The 19,870-nt window shown below is 45.7% G+C and overlaps 1 protein-coding gene and 1 pseudogene across 1 annotated transcript; both read right to left on the reverse strand.

Moving 5' to 3' along the window:
• Nucleotides 1-1,835: 1,835 nt before the first annotated feature.
• Nucleotides 1,836-4,034, reverse strand: LOC122429933 (annotated as a pseudogene).
• Nucleotides 4,035-4,462: 428 nt separating this feature from the next.
• LOC122429932 (butyrophilin subfamily 1 member A1-like) lies at nt 4,463-19,578 on the reverse strand. The gene is made up of 9 exons (XM_043450643.1): nt 19,231-19,578; nt 17,950-18,041; nt 15,589-15,936; nt 11,697-11,978; nt 11,357-11,581; nt 10,975-11,001; nt 9,885-9,911; nt 6,347-6,373; nt 4,463-5,938 (listed from the first exon to the last, which is right to left on the reverse strand). Exons 2-9 carry the CDS (start codon nt 18,032-18,034, stop codon nt 5,268-5,270), a joined length of 1,692 nt encoding a protein of 563 aa, XP_043306578.1. The 5' UTR covers nt 18,035-18,041; nt 19,231-19,578; the 3' UTR covers nt 4,463-5,267.
• Nucleotides 19,579-19,870: the final 292 nt, after the last annotated feature.

Consider the following 19,870-nt stretch of genomic DNA (forward strand, 5'->3'; position numbering starts at 1 on the left):
TCCAATCCCTTGAATCTGTCGCTTCCACTGTATAATCGTAAGGGATTTGATTTAAGTCATACCTGAATGGTCTAGTGGTTTTCCCTACTTTGTTCCATTTAAGTCTGAATTTGGCAATAAGGAGTTCATGATTTGAGCCACAGTCAGCTCCCAGTCTTTTTGTTTGTTTGTTTGTTTGGGGGTTTTTTTTTTGTTTGTTTGTTTTTTGCTGACTGTATAGAACTTTTCCATCCTTGGCTGCAGATAATATAACCAATCTGACTTCGCTATTGACCATCTGGTGATGTCCATGTGCAGAGTCTTCCCTTGTGTTGTTGGAAGAGGGTGTTTGCTGTGACCAGTGTGTTCTCTTGGCAAAACTCTATTAGCCTTTGCCCTGCTTCATTTTGTACTCCAATGCCAAATTTGCCTGTTACTCCAGGTATTTCTTGACTTTCTACTTTTGCATTCCTGTCCCCTATAATGAAAAGAACATCTTTTTTGAGTGTTAGTTCTAAAAGGTCTTGTAGGTCTTCATAGAACCATTCAACTTCAGCTTCTTCAGCGTTACTGGTCGGGGCATAGACTTGGATTACTGTGATACTGAATGGTTTGCCTTGGAACCAAACAGAGATCATTCTGTCGTTTTTGAGATTGCATCCAAGTACTGCATTTCAGACTCTTTGGTTATCTATGATGGCTACGCCATTTCTTCTAAGGGATTCTTGCCCACAGTAGTAGATATAATGGCCATCTGAGTTAAACTCACCCATACCAGTCCATTTTAGTTTGTTGATTCCTAAAATGTCAACGTTCACTCTTGCCATCTCCTGTTTGACCACTTCCAATTTGCCTTGATTCATGAACCTAACATTCCAGGTTCCTATGCAATATTGCTCTTTACAGCATCAGACTTTACTTCCATCACCAGTCATATCCACACCTGGGTGTTGTTTCTGATGTCATTCCCATCAATTTTCTCTATCACAGCATTCAGTCATCATGGTACTCTGACTATTCTCACTCAAAGTTTTTGCTCTGCCTCCTCTCCTCAAACTTTCTCCTCAGACCCCTTCATTCTTCAAAGATTCTTCCTCACTGATTCCTCTACTCCCAGTTTCTCCTCATAATTTTTTCTTGCAAGTTTTCCTCAAGAGGCTTTTCCTCATAATTACACCTCACCACATTTTCCCTTCATGTTTTCTTTTTCACCTCATTTTCTTCTCACATTTCCCCCTCAATGTCTTCTCCTCTCACAAGTTCCTTGTCACTGATTTATGAGCTTACACTTTCCCCTCAGCCTTTTTTACCTCAAATTTTGCCCCCACTCTTTTTCCTCAGTTTCTTTTCACCATCTTCTTTTCTCATATTATTCTCCTCATATCCTGCTTTAATCACAATTTTCTTCATCACCAACACTCCTCATAGCTCTTCTTACAACTTTGCTGAGCTTCTATCAGAGTATACAAGGAGGGAAAATGATAATTTATATTCATCCAACAAATATTTATTAATTAGACATATATAACAGGACCTATAACCCCAGACTTTGGGGATACCTGTCCTTTATGGGCCTTACACTCTGGAGGAAAATCAGGCATCAATCAAGTAGTCAGGACTAACTGTAAATTGAAATAACTGCTCCAAAATTAAGAAAAGGGATTCTGTGAGACAAAATAATGAATGCATTCCATTTAGACTGGAGAGACAGCCTGACCACCAACTGAATGAAAAGCAAAGAACTACAGAAAGAACTCAAGGGAGAGGGTAAGATAAAAAATAAATTTGTTTAATTTATGGTTACCAAAGGGGAAAATTGCAGGGGTAGGGAGCAGGGATAAATCAGGAGCTTGGGATTAGTATACATCCTCTATGCAAGACACATTACTCACCTTGAGATCTAGAGCATCAAAAATGGTTATAATTTCAAAATTGTCCACACTGTAGTATAAATTTTACAGCACACAAACATCATGAGTTTAGATGTCTTTGGCAATATTTCATTCAATAATATTAACCAAAAGAATGTGTAGAAATTGAACATCTAATAGGAAGTCACAGTAGCATTTTTAATACAACCAAGATAATAAGCATTGTTCATGTTTTAAATTGTGAAACATTTTAATTTTCCAATTCGCTAGGAAAAAATGTCACACACTTTTATCACCCCAGTGAGAACAAAGCTTCAGACAGTTGATACTGAGATACTTTGGGCTTTTTTCTTTCTTTTTTAAAAGAAATTTCATTTAGTTAGGCCATTACCTATCTTCTTGGCTTACCAGCTTATAAACAGTACAGCAACAAGGCAGGATCCTATATGCATTAAAACCCATTTCCCCTTTATCATCTTTGGTGAGAAGACTCATGAAAGGACACTGAGAGCTGATAAAGCATATCAGGCTACATGTGTTTCTACCTCACACATCACCGACTGAAGGCTTGCATTATCCAAGTCCACAGGGTCATAATTTTGTTTATGAGGGCCATTTTTCTTTAAGGTTTTAGCAGAGCTTGTTCAGTTACTTTGGAAGCTGGTTCTCTTGGAGAGACAGTCTAGACCTTGAAGTTCCATGGCTTGAACTTGGCAAGAGATTCATAAAATCCTAGCTTCTCCATGGTAAAACTTGAGATCAAAGAGTAGAGTTGCTGCGAGAGGCTGTGGAATGTGGGGTGGCTGCTGCACACTGGCAGAGCAGAGAGCGTGTTTAGATTTGGAAAGACTGTTGGAATGTTGCTGCAAAGAGGAGTGGTGGTCAGACACAGGCAATCATTAGCAATAAGATTAGTAACTCAGTGTGAGACATTATTCTAGGGGATGCTGATCTGCCAGGTCCCCGCTATGCTACAATGGCACCTGAGGCTGCTTTAATCCCACTGTGCATTTCTTCAGGGCTATCAGCCTGCACATAGAAAGTTTCAGAGGATTTTACAATTTCAAAGAGGTTGTCTCTCATCATTATGTCACTTGGTTTATGTTCCTGGACTTTATGAACCTCTTTAAGTGGTATTACGTGGAGAGGTTCCTTTTCCAGTTCAGATCTAAAGTAATCTGTTGTGTGTTTATCCAGTTGAAAATATCTTCTCTTCCAGTTTTTCATCACTGTTCCTTGTTTTACACAATATCCAGCTTTGACAACTGCACTATCTGAAGGTGGTTTAGGAGTAAATTAAGGAAGATAGATTTGTGATCACTTCAAATTATTTCTGTCAATAGTTTCACCACATTTATTTACTTCTTTTTGAGTTGCAGTAATGATGGCCACACTACCAACAGTGTCAGTTCTGTAAGACATTTGCTTCTTCCCACATTCACATTGGTGACCTGTTAGAATGAGGCTGTGAGACTGACTGCTTTAATATTGTAATTTTTATAGCTTTGTTCAACACATTTATCCATTCTACTAGGTCCTGCTGATCATTGGCTTGTAGGAAATAGTTTCTCATCCCTGCATTCATAATTTTGAAATGTAGGTAAATTTAGAGAACTTCCCTGTGGCTCAGACAGTAAAGAATCCTCCTGTAATGGGGGAGAACCAGGTTTGATTCCTGGGGCAGGAAGATCCCCTGTAGAAGGGAATGGCTACCCACCCACTCCAGTATTCTTACCTGGAGAATTCCATGGACTGAGAAGCCTGGCAGGCTACAATCTATCTGACCACAAAGAGCCAGACACAACTAACACTTTCACTTTTTTTTAATGGCTCCACAATTACCAATCTAGAAAGTAGGTTCTGTGGATTATCCATGTATCATACAAAACTATCTCCTCTGGTATCCAGTATGAATTACCTCCAAAGAAATTTCCCACTCTATTCATTTTCTTTAATGTCTGGAAAACCACAAATGCGATTCTGATGATCCACGTAACTCATTTCTAAGCTTGAACAGCACTCGCTGGTCCCTCGAGCCTCACAGCTTGCTTCAACCGGCGCCGTGCTCCCAGAACCCGCCCCACTAACCCCTCCCAGGCCCGCGGTCCCACAGGCACTGAACTGCCTGAAGCGGCCTGTGTTTTTCCATTAACCATTACCACTGGACTTGGAAGTGTAGAGGGGCAATACTATGATAGTGAAAGTGAAAGTGAAGTCGCTTAGTCGTGTCCGACTCTTTGCGACGCCATGGACTGTAGCCTACCAGGCTCCTCAGTCCATGGAATTTTCCAGGCAAGAGTACAGGAGTGGGTTGCCATTTCCTTCTCCAGGGGATCTTCCCTACCCAGGGACTGAACCTGGGTCTCCCGCGTTGCGGTCAGACGCTTTACCTTCTGAGCCACCAGGGAAGCCCCAGTACAATGATAAAAGGCATACAATGACCATGGCTCCAGCTCTTGGTCAAAGCTTTTTGCAATTCACTCTGCCTCTGAAAATTCTCTTCTTCATTTACATCTTAATTCAGATAGCAGTTCTTTTATTTCCAGCTGCTGTTAACAGAAATGAAAAGCCTAGATCCTTCTCCTTACCTCCTTAAATGAACACAGCACAGGTTTTTTACAGGTAACAAAAATTTACTGAGATTTGGGGGAAATGGGTGTGTTTTATTCGTCCCAGAATAGGAAATACAAAAAGTAAAATATTAGACTCCTTAAAACTCCATCAGCCACCCATTTCCCTGGAAATTTTTGGCTGGCCAGCTTTTCTGATTTGATAGTGTCCATCCTCCAAAATAGAATTGGGGACCAACCGTCACTCTTTGGGTTCTATTTAACAAACTCAAATTGGATAAAGTAACACCACCAGGCTTCCCTGGTGGCTTAGCCTTAAAGAATCCACCTGCCAATGGAGGAAACCTGAGTTCAATCCCTGGCTCGGGGAGATCTCCTGGAGAAGGAAACGGCAACCCACTCCAGTATTTTTGCCTGGGAAATCCCGTGAACAGAGGAGCCTGGTGGGCTTCAGTCCATGGGGTCACAAAAGAGTCAGACACAACTTAGCAACTAAGCAACAACAAAAACACAATATTAGTCTGCAGAGTAATTCAACCTTTCATCATTTAGCACATCCGAACAATATAAAAACTTCATGAAATATTTTTCATTACTAAAAGGAAAACAGTGTCCCATAGTAAACTTCAGGCTACCCCCAAACCAGCTCAGAGAGTCAACTTTTGTAATCTGTTACCTGAGCACATGGCATGAATTGAAAATTCTCATAACCACAAGCCCAAGAGCCTGTCTCCAGAGCAGGAGGGCGAGACCCGCAGCCAACTAGTCTGCACCTCAAAGGCCTCTGTCACAGGGAGTCTGCAGCTCCAGGAAGAGCCACAGTGAGGATCCAGGACAGTGACAGGCCCTAGGGGGACACATCTTCAGGACTACAGGGGAGCAAGGGAGACTCGGCCCCGGGGAAACCATCAGCACTGGAGCCTGAGCTGAACCCCACCCCTGGGAGGCTCACAGGCTCCTCCAGAGAAGGATTGCTAAGGGCAGCAGGGAGCCCCTCAGACCCTCCCACCTTGGAGCAGACAGTCAGGGACACGTCTCCTGACCTAATCATGAAGTATGGAAAGAGGGTCCCAGAGAAGGAAGCCTGAGGGAAGGAGAAAATGTGGGAGCCATCAGTCATGTTGTAGAAGGAGACGTCCCCTGCCTGGTGGTCCAGGAACACCCCCACCCTAAGCCTGGGGTGGGGAGCCTGCATGAGGGATAGCACAGTCTGAGGTACAGTACAGGCACAATATCCTCTTTCAAATCTCCCCACAGCCCAGAACCCCTTATCTGGGGACCCTACGAACCAACCTTTCCTGTTCACATCTTCCCTACAGACCCCCAGGGCCCACTCGCTTTGGCCTCCATCCCTGATCTCCACCTCCCAGTAACAGCACCCTGATGTGATGCCCTCAAAACCCAGTACACTGAAGGTATCTTCAGAGTTCACAGAGGAGACCTTCAAGGTCACACTTGTCTTTTCATGAGAGATGACAAGGTCTGAATGGGCAGATGCTGGATCCAGAGTGACAGCCCCTGCCAAGAAAGTTGTCTATCATTCAAGGTCCTCCCCTCCCCAAGAACACACAACCACCCCTCAACCCAGAATCCCAGCTGCATGAGAGGAAGGCTAAGCACCCTGACAATAGGAACTTGTGATTCAAGTCGATGGGCCTCTAAGTAGGAAAAGGACCCATGAGACTGATTTCAGGGTGAGATATGTCACAGAGCCCTTGAGGACCAGCTTGCTCTCCAAGGGTTGAAGGACGTCTATTTAGCATTCAATATCAGCCAAAGTCATCAGCCCCACCTATGTGTGACTATCACCACCACATCCCACCCCACACTATTGATGGTGCCAGCATCTATGTTACCACTGAGAACTGAAGGAGAGGCCATGGGGACAGCAGTAGGAAAATCCAGACAAAACACAAAGTCACTCACATTCCTGGAACTTCTCCTTCCGCCAATCTACAAGGAAAACACACGTCTTATATCAGGGGTTAGTAGAGACTGTACGTATCAAGGTCAGTGCTTAGTATCATGAAGCATACTTTTGAGAGAGTTATAGGGGGAAATTTTTTGGAAATATTCAACTGATGCATGTCTTTCTTTTCACAAACACACAGAGAACTATCATTGTGCAACATTACCATGAAGGCAAAGCCATAAATCTTAATACTAAGGGGTTAAGAGGCTTGATATTAATCTGAACATAAAGGTCATTGCTCAAACTTCACTATAAAATAACATATTCTCAAGTCCTTAGCTGCACATCCTTAAAACTAGGTTTTCTGGAGAAAGAATTGGGGAGATCAAAATTTCCAAGGTTCTTAAGCAATTATGAAGAGCTAATTGAACTGAGCATGCAGATTACCTCTAAGTCAGTGGTAGAGAGAATATAACATAGCTGAACAGGACTCAGAGAATGACTATAAGTCATTAGGGAAGAGAATTTGGGATACAGCATCAGAGAAATCTTGCTCAGTTAGGAGACAATGGAGAAATTTCAAGGAAAAGAGAGAGATGTTTGAAGTGAGAAAGACAGACATGCGATGAGAGGAAAGACACTCATGAATTCTCTTCTGCTTTTCGTAGGGTTAGTGGAACAAAAACATTTCTACCTATGAAGGAAAACCCAAAATATTTGATCTAGTCATCTGCTTCCCCCTATAATTGCCCAGAGAGTTGTAAGCTTCCAGGAGAACCACAAGAGGACCCCAAAAATGTCCATGTTCTAAACCTCAGACTGTGTGAATACACTGTGGTAAAGGGAACTTTACAAACGTGATTAAGAAACTTACGATGTGACCAAGGGTCAGAGGGAGATAACCCAAATACCTCGCCAGGACCTGCTGATCCTCAGCCAGCCCCAAACCAAAGATGTTAAGGACCAGATCAGACAGTGTCCCCAGGGCAATGGCCTGATATGACTAAAGAAGAGTATAAAGACCCCTTTCCCAACTGACCCAAGGCCAAATAATTTCTTCCAAACTCCATACTCGCTTTCGAGAAAAAGAAAGGAAGCTCAACAACCAAAGCATAGCAAAGCCTATATGTCATAAGACACTAAAATGTCTGCACTGAGAAAGCTATTGCCTCCAACAGGGTGGAGAATCAGGAACAAGATTAGAACATTTATGGAAATTAATTTATGGAAAAATTAATTTATGGAAAAACGCTCTTTTTTTTTTGCAATTTTGGGGTGTAAATTTATTACACCATTTCTACTTAATACAGGTTCATGCAGAAATTGGCATTCCTTTTATTTGCCTAATGGAAATAAGATCAAATAAAGTGGTCTAACCCATGTGACCCTTTAAGAAAAAATGGACTTTAATTCATTTGTTCTTCACCAAGACACTAGTTGATCCCTAGCTATAAATTTCTATACCACAAGTGATAGAGATTAACAACAAGAAAAAGAGAGAAGAGAATAAAAGAGAGTTGGCATTTAATTGTGAGACTCCACATGTATCAAGTGTGATGCTATTCTTCACTTAATTGCTACAGCAAATTATTAATACAATTTTTTTCCAATTTTATGAATAAAAGGAGATCTGACAGTTTACCACCTCCCGCTTGACACTTGTCAATATGAAAATGTTGATTTTAGCTTAATGGGATTTATCTTTACAAAACAGAAGGTTACACAAGGTATACATTAAAACACATACTCTTTAATCTAGTAGGTAAGGGAAAGATAGTAAAAGAGGACTGTCTGATCCTCATGTTTAACATAAATCCCAGGGTGAATCAATAAGAATCCCTAACGTGGGATCCTAAATCCTCACGCATCTGGCTCTCAGGTATTTTCACCCTTGGTTTACCCTTCTCTGTCTCTCACGATCTATATTCCTGTCTGTAAACAGAAACATTCCAATCAGGGAAAGGGTATGCTGCACAGGCTTACAGGGTACAGATCTGTAACTCACCCCAAAGCTAAAGGGTTCTCAGAACAACCTTACATTACATTAGGATGCCCCATACCACACTCCTGCCCTAACCACTACAGGAAGATTGAGATGGTCTCATTATCAGAGGTAAACTGAATTACATGGTTACTTTAAAATGGCTTAAAAACAAATATGTCTTTACTGAAATTTCTTAAAGAGATATCAAGGAGTTGATCACACTTTATGCACCCAAATAACTTGCACACCCTCTGTGTGCTCCCCAACCAACCACCATGGCTGTGACTTGGGGTCTCTCTTCCACCACTACAGTTCAGTTCAGTTCAGTCGCTCAGTCATGTCCGACTCTTTGCGACCCTATGAACCGCAGCAGGCCTCGGTGTCCATCACCAACTCCCAGAGTCCACCCAAACCCATGTCCATTGTGTCAGTGATGCCATCCAACCATCTTATCCTCCATCGTCCCCTTTTCCTCCTGCCTTCAGTCTTTCCCAGCATCAGGGTCTTTTCAAATGGGTCAGCTCTTCGCATCATGTGGCCAAAGTATTGGAGTTTCAGCTTCAACGTCAGTCCTTCCAGTGAACACCCAGGACTGATCTCCTTTAGGATGGACTGGCTGGATCTCCAATCTCTATAAGACAAATCTCAAACACGGCACTTCCTCCTCATCTCCTCCTCTCTTCCTCCTTCTGGTCTTGTCTTCCCTGATTTGCTTCCCACCATTTCTCTGTGAAACAATTTTGTCTCCTCTACATTTCTTCTTTCCCAGTCTTGGCCCATGGCCCCTAATAAACCCAACCAAAAATGAACCCATCAGCAAATACAGAATTCTCTGAAAAGGAAGATCATGGTTGTTATGTTTTTGTCCCTGTCACACAAACATATACAGAAGATTTTGAATAGAATTTAAGAACTTTCATAGACCCTCACCCAAGGAGCCTGTAAACATCCCATAGTTTTTGGACCCCAGATTCAGAATACCTGCTCTACAGCAACTAATTTGTCAGGAACCAAGAGGCCTGGAGGATGAAACCCAGCCTGGACACAGAGGCAGAGCATGAGAAGACAGAGAGAGGATCAATATCTCAGAGGATCAGGAGAAAATAGGAAAAACAAAACTAGAGCCAAAAATGGAAGGAATTTTGAAGCAAGACAGATCAGGAAGCAAGGGCCCCCTTGGGAAGAACTGAGTCCTAAGTAGGCAAGCATGACTTCTGAAATCTTTCAGAGATGAGCAATTCCTGATCCACACAGTCATTCCCTGCTGCCATCTCTCCTCACTAGTGACCTCTCCAATGTTATTTTCACAAAAAGAAGTACCAGTTGCACCAGGTGTTTGGAGAGAGCGCTGCTAACCCTGACAGTACCCTGTAGTAGAGGACAGGCACAATGGAGACACATCTGTGTTCCAAGGAGTCCCTGCAGTCTCCAGTTGGAGGCTACAAAGGTGACAAGAAGACCAAGGACACCTACCCCACCCTAGTGTGGGGTCTCCTCATGGAGAAGGGGTCAGAGTCTAGGTTGCAGCAGGGGCGGGGGGGAGGCCACAGGAACTCAGATCCACTTACCCGCATATAGCTGGGCCTTCCTCCAGGCTGAAAGGGAACACACTCTGGTGAGACCTCAGCCAGAAGAAACCTGCTCAGTGTAAATCTACTGGCCCTTGCCTCCTCTCTGCTCTGCAGGTGAGACTAACTACGGTGGGGGAGAGGCTGGAGAGGAGGTGACTTCCTGCCATATGGAGACAGCCAGTGTGGTTGGGAATCCCCTGGAGCACAGGTCAGGTGGCCTGCGCGCACTCCATACTGACTTGCACCACTGTCCCACTGCTGCGTGTGACGTTTGGCAAGTCACTTAGCTGTTCTTACCTCAAAACCCTCAAAAATTCTTATTCTATCTACATTCACTTTTGCTACTGAGGGTCAAAAATTCTACTATGTGTGAAAACATTTTAGGGAGTCAAATATAAATTATTATATAATTTTAAGAAAGCATTATTATATTCAGTTTTTTTCCTGGAAAAAATACATTTGGGAAATAACTTGACAAGGGAACTATTTTAAGAAGTGAAATGAGCTCTGGGTAAAAGTGGCTAATCTTTCTCAGATGAAATATTATAGAGATAAACACTATTCAGGGGATTTGACAGCTCATTCCATGGCATTTCTGTGCATGGTCACCTCAGTTCCGCCCCATATCTTTTTGATCATCACCCAAAGAAACTAGAGGGAATGGACTCCTTGAATGGTGTTTGGGCATGGAGACAGGAGGTCACACTTCTAAACTTAAATCAAGCTGGTTATTTGTATAGCTCCTTTAATGAAATCTCACAGCACATGACTTTTGCTTCTGGGTACTGACTAAAAACCAGATGCAGAAGGATAGCGAACTATTAATATGGTGGGTCAGTCAGGGTTGGAATAAGACCCAGGGTGCATGATAGACTCTGGGGTCATCATTACACCCGGGATCCCAAGAAATGGGTGGGAACCAGCAGTCCAGATCTGGGAGAGCCCATGAATGGGTTCTGCCTCCTAGAAGCCTCCACTTCTGTCCCAGGGAAGCAGGTCCACATTTCTATGCCTAGGCAGAATGGAGGAGAGGGGCGCCTTGGCACAGGTAGGACAGGAAACCCAAGGACACCGGAGAGTCACTCACCAGCCAGGTAAGCGGATTTCCTTCTCTCTGAAAGGCAACACATAGGAAACAGGTGAGCTAAGAACCAGACTGTCTCCTATGCAGAGAGGTCAAGAGGAAAAGCAGAACTTACCAAGTTCTTCCTGAAGTTTAGCTGAAAGAAAGCGGAAAAAATTTAAAAAGCATAAACTCCAATCCCTAAGAAAAAGAATCCACAAAATACCACCTCTCTGTGTGTAACCCCTGGAGAAGATGTTCCAACTACAGACCCATCGGAGCCTCCACCGCACCAGCTGTCCACCCAGGTCTCCCCAGCCACCTGTGCTGGACTGGGATTTCCCCAGAGCCCTTTACTCAGCACTGTGGTCTGTTCCTCCCTCTCAGCACCAGCCGCCACATCCACCAGCCTTGACCCATCCTGCCTTACCTGCATCCTTCAGCACTTCCTCCTTTGTCTGACAATCCTGCTCTCTAGCCTGGCACAGAGCCTCCTTTTCTCCCATCTCCCGCACCTTTATGGAATGTTCTCTCTTGGTGTAATATCCAGCCCCAAGGAGCAAGATCACCAGCACAGTCAGGCTCACCGAGAAAGCCACCTTCCAGGGAGAGGCCTGGGGGAAGAAGGGCTCTGCAGCCCAGCCAGACACCCTGTCAGGGCCCCTGCCCAGGAGAGCTCAGCCCGGAACACCCAGGAACACCCGGCCCCTCCTCCAGCCCTGCTAGAAGCTTGGAGCACCTCTGACCTGGGATGAAAATGGCCATGGCCTTCTCCTGGCCCAGGACAGGGTTGAGGATGGAGCAGGTCACGTTCCCCACAGAGCTGTCTCTCACCACCAGCGCCGCCTCCACACTGAATAGCCCTTCAGCATCTTGGGTGTGGGCCTCAGAGAACGCCAGGAACTTCTCTCCGCTGAGGTCTCTCCACTGCACCTGGGGCTTCGGGAACCACCCCGAGGCCGTGCACACCACGCGGACCCCATCTTCCTCAGGCCCTGTGATGCGCACCTGAGGGGCAGAGCCCACACCTGCGGGAAGCAAGATGTAGAGCCCAGTGATCCAGCAGTGCCTATGTGTGCACAACTCTGGAGGGCGCCCTGCACTTGGCATTCTGGGGGCTCTGGGGGCAGACTGCTCCCACAGGGAACAAGGAGGCGGCCCTGTCTCAGGGAATAGAAGAAAGATGGATGGGGACCATAGACTCAGAGAGCTAAGTCCCTTCTCCCTAGTCATGCAGTTGGAAGGGCTGATGCCGTGTAAACAGAGGGAGGAATGTGGTCCCAGGTCCACCCTTATCCTTGACTTTCCTCACGTCATACTCTCTCCCGGGGCATCTGCTTCCACACCCACTGCCTCTCTTTGTAAATCACCACCAAAATTAAGTCATCTAACAACCCTATGTCCTGAACTTCCCTTCCTTTTATCCACAGGTTTACCTCTACCCAAATTCCTCACATATACTTCCAACTCATAGTTCTAGAACTAAATATGTGATTTGGCTCCACCCGTGATGGATTCTGTATAAAAATATTACCAACTCTTCACTCCTCTTTATATCCAGCTCCCTGTCTGCCACAGCTTTTGGTGCCTCCACACTCTGCCTCTGGGCCAGTCCTGTGACTCAACTAGCCAATAAGAGATTAGGTCATGTGACTAGGTTGTAAAGTCCTGTGTCGTTGGGCTGCTGTCCACCAGGGGGAGGACATGTTTGCTCTAGTACAGCTTTTCCTGCTGAAACTTTCCTAGATTCATCAGTAGCCAGTTGAACAAACCCACATGAACAGACCCAGCAAAGGTTCTTATGTGACATCCTCAGCTGACTGAAATGACAAATAAGAATTAAAAATAACAGGCTTCATTCTCCCTGTTGAAAATAAGGGAAGAGATTCCCCTGCCCTTGCTTTTCTTAGAATATTTACTTGAGAAAACCTGTAATTGTATGTATTTTCTCCCCTGTTTTAAATGTATATAAATCCTTTTTGAGAACTAGACAAGAATTTTGACCCAGGAATGTCTTTCACTAGGACCTAGGAGCCATCCACAAAGTTCAAGGGAAACAGCACCCCACTTTCCCCTTCCCTGTGGGAGGGTAGGAGCACAACTTCAGCCATCACCAAGCTACAAGGTATAAACATACCTCCTGTCATAAAAACATAAGAATTTGTTTTTCCTCTGGCTTAAACCAATTAGCTAACACAGATGGTCACCTCAATTACCAGGAAAATTTAGAGTGAACTGTGTGACAGATGGTCCTATCAAGTCTTCCGACTTGAGGAATTGTTATTGTTCATCTTAAAAACAAGTATATAATGGGTTGTATCTGCTTGGCTTTATACAAGGGGGGAGATATCTTTCTGTCTTTGCAATCTCTTAGTAGATTGCCTGTGATGTCTATCACATTCTGGTTGAATGCCCATTCAATAATAAAACTGTGTTCTTTCTCCACTAACTGTGAAGATGATTTCTGGTTTGGGAGATTTTGTTTTTGTTTTGTACCCAACATAACCAAAGAGTTATGAATAATCCCAGATAAGATTAGTCAAATATAGCCCAAACTAGCTGTACTCCCTTCATGCCTGAATTAAATAAATGGTTATTGTTGTACGCCACTGTGATCTTTGTGGCTGTTTATTACACAGCATTATCTTGACAACAGATAACTAACATACATAAAGCAAAGAATCTTGCCCACGATCCAATTCTACAAAAATCAAGTCATTAACCTCTCAGTCACTCACTGACAGTACACTCTGAAAGAAATTCAGGGTGAAAATAGGGCAAGGCACTCTGTGCTTTGGAAAAACAGGCCCCTTAGATACTTAGAGATGTCTCAGGAAAAAAAAATTAATGAACCTAGATTCTTGCATCTTCCTAGAAAAGTGCTAATATTATTAACTGAGATATCTGATCCTTGTGACAAACAGTAACCTTTTACCGAAGCGTACGCTTGACTTCTGGGCTTCCCCAGTGGCTCAGCAGTAAAGAATCTACCTGCAATGCAGGAGCAACAGGAGACTCGGGTTCATTCCCCGGGTTGGGAAGATCCCCTGGAAGAGGAAATGGCAAACCACTCCAGTATTCTTACCTGGAGAATCCCATGGCCAGAGGAGCCTGGTGGGCTACAAGCTCATGGGGTCACAGAGTCGGACACGAATGAAGCCACTTAGCATACTAAGCATGCTTGACTGCACCTATTCCCTAGCCAAAACCTATATAAACTGGCTTATCCCCCTACCTCATTGGAGCAGTTTCTCAGAGCTACTGAGAAGCTATTTCCTGGATTATATACCCCTCAGTAAGACCCTGAATAAAACACAGCTCACAGTTCTTAAGTTGTGTCTTTTTCTTCAATCAACACACATAATTTTCAATATTTTTACCACTAAGCAACAAACAGCCAATGCAAAACCCTCAGAATTTCTGCAGTCTCCTCTTCCCCCCAAACTCTGTGTCCCCAAATCCACACACTTAGCTTGCTCTACTTTCTAAACATCACAAATGTCTGATCCCCTTATCCCTCTATGTGATCCCATTGCCTTTTCTGGGGGTCATCCTGTGGACCTCGTAACTACATCCATGCCTTCAGCCTGGCTCACCTTTCATCCACCCTCTTCACAGCTGACCAAAGAAATGTCCCAGGCACTGCTCTGTTTAAAATTTCCACAGTGGTGCATCAACACCCATAGCACAGCTTGCAAAGTCTTCTACAACCTAGCATCTACCTTGCCCTTCAAATTCCTCTCCTCTTCCCCCCAGCTTCCACTGTCTGTACCCCTCAGGGACCACACATTGCAGCCCCAAAGGACTCTGGTTAACTGCTAGCAACTGCAACCACCACCCTCTATCTCCTCTCCTCTCTCCTCCTCTCCCTTCTTCTCCTCTCCCCTGACTTCTCATGTTCCAGTCCATCAACCTCAAGGGCTCTTTGCAGCCTGATCTAGTGAGCTCAGGTGCCCCTTTCAGTGTATATTACCTGCAAAATTCTCCTGACCACCAGAGAGAGCATTAATCAATCCCTTCTCTGTGCACCCCATGCCAAGAACATATCTTTATTCAATTGTTGTCATCTCTTACAACCCTCCATTTACTCATCTTATCAACCACGAGGGCTTCCTGCTCCAGCCATCTTCCTCCAGCCACACTCCTGCCTCAGGGTTTCATGCCAGGTGTTTCCTCTGCTGGGAACTCTGGTCCCACAGACATCTATGTGGCTAAATCCCTGCTTCCTTTGAGCTTCTGCTCAAATTGTCAAAAAATCCCAACCTGAGGCCCCACATAAAACAAGCCCACCCCACCCCCATCCTGGTCCCCTTCCACTATTATATTTGCCATTTTATCTGAAGTATTAATACTTACCACCTCCTAATTTCCTCTATAACCTATTTATCAAAGTATCTATGTACTGCCTCTAGAATATAAACTCCACAGAACAGGGAACATTGTTTGGTTCACTGATGTATCCCAGGTGCCCCGAACAGGATGTGACATACAGTAGGGTTTCAATATGTTTGTACCAAATAATGGAATGAGTGGATGGGCCTCCTGTTCCATATCTATAAAATGAGGGATTGATTGCCATTATCCCTAAAGTTCCTCCCATCTCCAGTACTCCAGGATCAAAAATATCAAGCCACTAACCTGCCACCTTCAGCTCCAAATTGGCCTCTTCGTAGAAGCCTCCCTTTCTGAAGAAGCAGGTGTACAGCCCATCGTCAGAAACATCGACATTCAGGATACGCACAGCAGCTTCTCCCTGGTTGAGGAGGTCCCTCACCAGCGAGGTCCGCCCTGTGTAAGCAGCCATCTGCTCCTCTTTCTGCTCCAGTCGGTCTTGATAGATGAACACAGCTTCTGAAAACTTGGAGCGGAACCATCTCAGCTCCATGTCTTCAGCACTCATGGCTGGAGATACACGACAGGGTAGCAGGACTTCCCCACCCAGCACTGCCACAATGGGGTCCGGGGGGGCCATCACGATGAACTCCTCTGTGGACACAGATACAGGAGTGAGAGAGGAGGAGACACAGAGGGAGGGCAGAACACACGCTCAGTCTGATGGAAAGACCTGGGCAGGCTGGGGACAGGTGTCAGATGGGATTAACCCTGACCTGATAGGTTGAGCTGTGATGATTCTGAATTAGAGCTAGACTGATGATAATTTTGTGACCCAGAAAAGATGTCAAAGAGAGTCCCTCATCCATCTGTATTGCTGTCTTCACACCCTTCCATGGAAAATTCTAACTCAATGGTTTCTACCTTCAGCATGCAGCAAAATCAGCAAGAGGGCTTATAAAACCACAATGTTGGGCCAACACCCCCAGAGATTCAGTAAGGTCTGGAGTGGGCCCAAGGATGTGCATTTCTAAACAATTCCCCAAGATGCTGGTACTGATGTTCCAGGGGCGTCACTTGGAGAAGCACAGCTCTATCCTGCCCTTCTTGGGCAGGACTGAACCCTGACCAAAGAGAATACCTGTGGTCAAAGTCAAAACTCCTTGATCATTCAGTCACATCCCATTATAGCCACACTATTCTATTCCAGAGCTAAATTTATCTGTGTTCATGACTTTCTCCCCGGCTCAAACGTGTGCTAAAAACTAGACACAAATATTGTTTCCATTAAAAGCCTACCTTCACTTTTTTCACCCACAAGTTCCCATATTCACCCCACTGACATCTTCTCAGAGCCTTTGGCCTTCTGAGGCCTGGAGGATGGGCCACGATCTGACTCTTGTGCAGGACGGCCCTGCTGGATCTACAAAGAATGACTCCTCAGCTCCTGAGCTGCTCAGAGCTGATCTGAGTCACCATGGTCTCTCACCTGGAGGACAACAGTACACTGGGCTCCCTGGGTCTCCTCTCCTCACTCCCAAGTCTGCAATTCTTTCCACCTGTAAACCATGTCCCTACTCTACTCAAAGCTTTGCCGAGTCTCCTCGGTTCCTTCAGTAGACCAAAGGCCCAATGGGGATGACACCCAGGGCTTCTGGACACAAGTTCCTACTTCTCGCCCTCTCTTTCACTTTGCTCTAGCCAAGACTTGCCTCCACAGTCTCTTGAACATTCCAGGCCCACAGGCAGCTTTGCACTGGCTGTTCTCTCTTGCAGAAGCCACGCCTCCACCGGAACCCTCACAGGCTCACCCCCTCTTCCAGGTTTTATTCTTATCTCACTGTCTCACTGAACAGCTCACTGAACACTGCTGCCCACTTCCCACCTCCACATGCCTGACTGCCCTCTACCCCATGCTGCTTCACTGCTTCTCTCATTGCCTATAAAAAACTATTCATCATACTGCTTTCATGCCTTTATTGTTTCATGCATTTATTTCATGCATTTATTATAGCCTCCCTGCTACGTTGTAAGATTTTACAAAGACACGAATCTGCCTGGTTTGCTCATAAAAAGCACCTACCACATGTTCAACACTCTGTAAATATATAAGAAATGGAAAAAAAATAGCTAATGAATATGTTAAGTAAAATAAAGATACTACCCAAAAAATGAGGTGAAAGATATTGTCACATATGTCATAGTTGAATTTTTATAACATCATAAACACCTCATTGGATAACTATCAAGGCATTTTGATATTGCCTTGAGGCTTAAAGACTTATAAAGTTATAGTCTTTATATTGAGGCTTAGTGAAGTCGCTCAGTCATGTCCAACTCTTTGTAACCCCATGGAATGTAGCCTACCATGCTCCACCATCCATGGGATTTTCCCAGGCAAGAGTACTGAAGTGAGTTGCCATTTCCTTCTCCAGAGGATCTTCCTGACCCAGGGATCGAACCCAGGTCTCCCCCATTATAAGCAGACGCTTTACCGTCTGAGCTACCAGGCTTAAAGACTCTCAAAAATTGAATGACAATTACTGGTTTGGGGAGCATCATAACTTTTTTAGAGAAGGGACTTCTCAAGCAGCAACCCACTCCTGATGGAGAGAACCAGCCCAGCTCCCAGGAATCCACATAGGAAGAGGGGTGGGGTACACTCACGTGCGAAACCCCCAGTGGGCAGCTGCGTGAAGAGGAGCAGGGAGGTGAGGTGGCAGAGCCCAGAGCCGTGAAAGAAGTCCTCCATCTCAAAGCTGGGGAGACACAGGGCAGGAGGCAGACCCAGTGCTGGCCCAGAGCTCAGGGACCCGGGTGGGGAGGAGGCTCAGGGCCAGAAACAGTCCTGCAGGAGCAGAGACCCCCCTGGATCCCTGTGCTGATGAGGTGCTGGGCTCCCCACACTCTGACACCCAGAAAACACTGAGCCCGGGCTCCTCCCAGCCCTGGAGAAGCCTCTGTGGGGCTGAACAACCACAAGGTTTGCTTGGGAAAAATGCCCCCCTTCCCTTCCCACCCCAGTGGCACCTGCAGCCCAGCCCACTCTGCCCAGAACACCAGGTGCTTCCTTTCCTAGCACAGGGGACCTGAGGTGGGACCATCCTGCATCTCGCCATTATTCACAACCACCAGCAACACCTGTCCACCGGTTATGGACAGAAACCCAGGTTCAGCTCCTCGCTGTGAAGTACAGGCCAGCTCCCACCTGGGGCCCCACAAACATGCTCCTCAAGGGGACTCTGGGTCCATCAGAGGCACCGTGTGCTGCCTTTGCTGCTGGGTTAGTTCGCCTGCACTTCAACCCCACCCCGCCCTTTCCTGCAGGGACCAAGGACATGGCCCGCTCCCAGGTGCCCAGTCAGTCCCCACACACAGCTTAATCCTCATCCGCACTGTCTTTAAAGAAGATTTCTGCATTGGGGTTGGACATCCCGGTGGAAACAGAGCAGCCAATGAGAAAAAATGAGTCCTCATCAGAGAAAAGACCCCAAATGCCTTCCTGTCAAAGTTGGGGAGGAGGCAGCTTAGGGTTCTCGGAAGGACAGACTCTGGGGGCGAGTGCTGAGTCCTCCCCCAAGGCTGAGGCCTTGTCTGTGTGATGACCTTAGTCAAGCTTCTTAATCTTCTGTGTCTGTTCCTTCATAAACAAATTGGGGATATTAACAGCATCTAGATCCCAAAGTTTTCATGAGAATCACAAGAATTAGAATCACCACAGGGAATTAGAACAGAAGCAGATGCTATAGCAATAACACTAAAACAAATGAATGAAGGTACACCCCTCACTGTGGTGATCGTGGGTCTCCCTAGAGCCACTCCACCATCCAGCCACTCCTAGATCCACTCCACCCTGCCCCCAGCCCCACCACCTGCTCAGCCTCCTCCTCAACCCTGATGCTCCCTGCTTGCTCTTCTTGCCCACAAGTATCTGCAAAACCCACTTACCTGCTCTGAAAGGCCAGGACTTCAGAAGCGTCTCTAAACTCAGCAGCATGAGAAGGTTCAGGGACCCTGGCAGACCCCAAATCTGCCCTCAGAATTTGCACCTAATCACTCAGAGCCCCAATCCTGATGCAGATCCAAGTCTGAGTTCCTCATGTCTGGGGGCAGGTGGTCTCAGGAGAGTGGAGAAGCAGCAGAGCCCGGCCCAGGGGTGTCTGCAGAGACCAGACCGTGGGACCCTCGGAAACGATCCCAGAAAGCTCAGTCCGCCCTTCCCTGGTTCCTTCACTATTCGAAAGTGAAACCTGGATAAAGCAGTCCCAGCAGACTCTGCCCTGCCCTCTGGACAGTCACCCAGTTATCAAGAAGAAAACGGCCTGATCGGAGCAGCAACAAGAGAGTGGATTCAAGTAAAGCTGAAACCACCCTGAGGGGGACAGATAGACACACAGGCTCAATAACCATTCTAGACAAGTGCTACACTCCAGGCTGTGCATGTGTGCTCAGTCACTCAGCTGTGTTTCACTCTTTATGATCCCATGGACTGTAGCTTGTCAGGGTTCTCTGTCCATGGAATTTTCCAGGCAAGAATACTGCAATGGGTTGCCATTTCCTACACCAGGAGATCTTCCCAACCAAGCAA

Source organism: Cervus canadensis, chromosome 28 (genome assembly GCF_019320065.1).
Source record: "Cervus canadensis isolate Bull #8, Minnesota chromosome 28, ASM1932006v1, whole genome shotgun sequence".
Taxonomy (NCBI): Eukaryota; Metazoa; Chordata; class Mammalia; order Artiodactyla; family Cervidae; genus Cervus; species Cervus canadensis.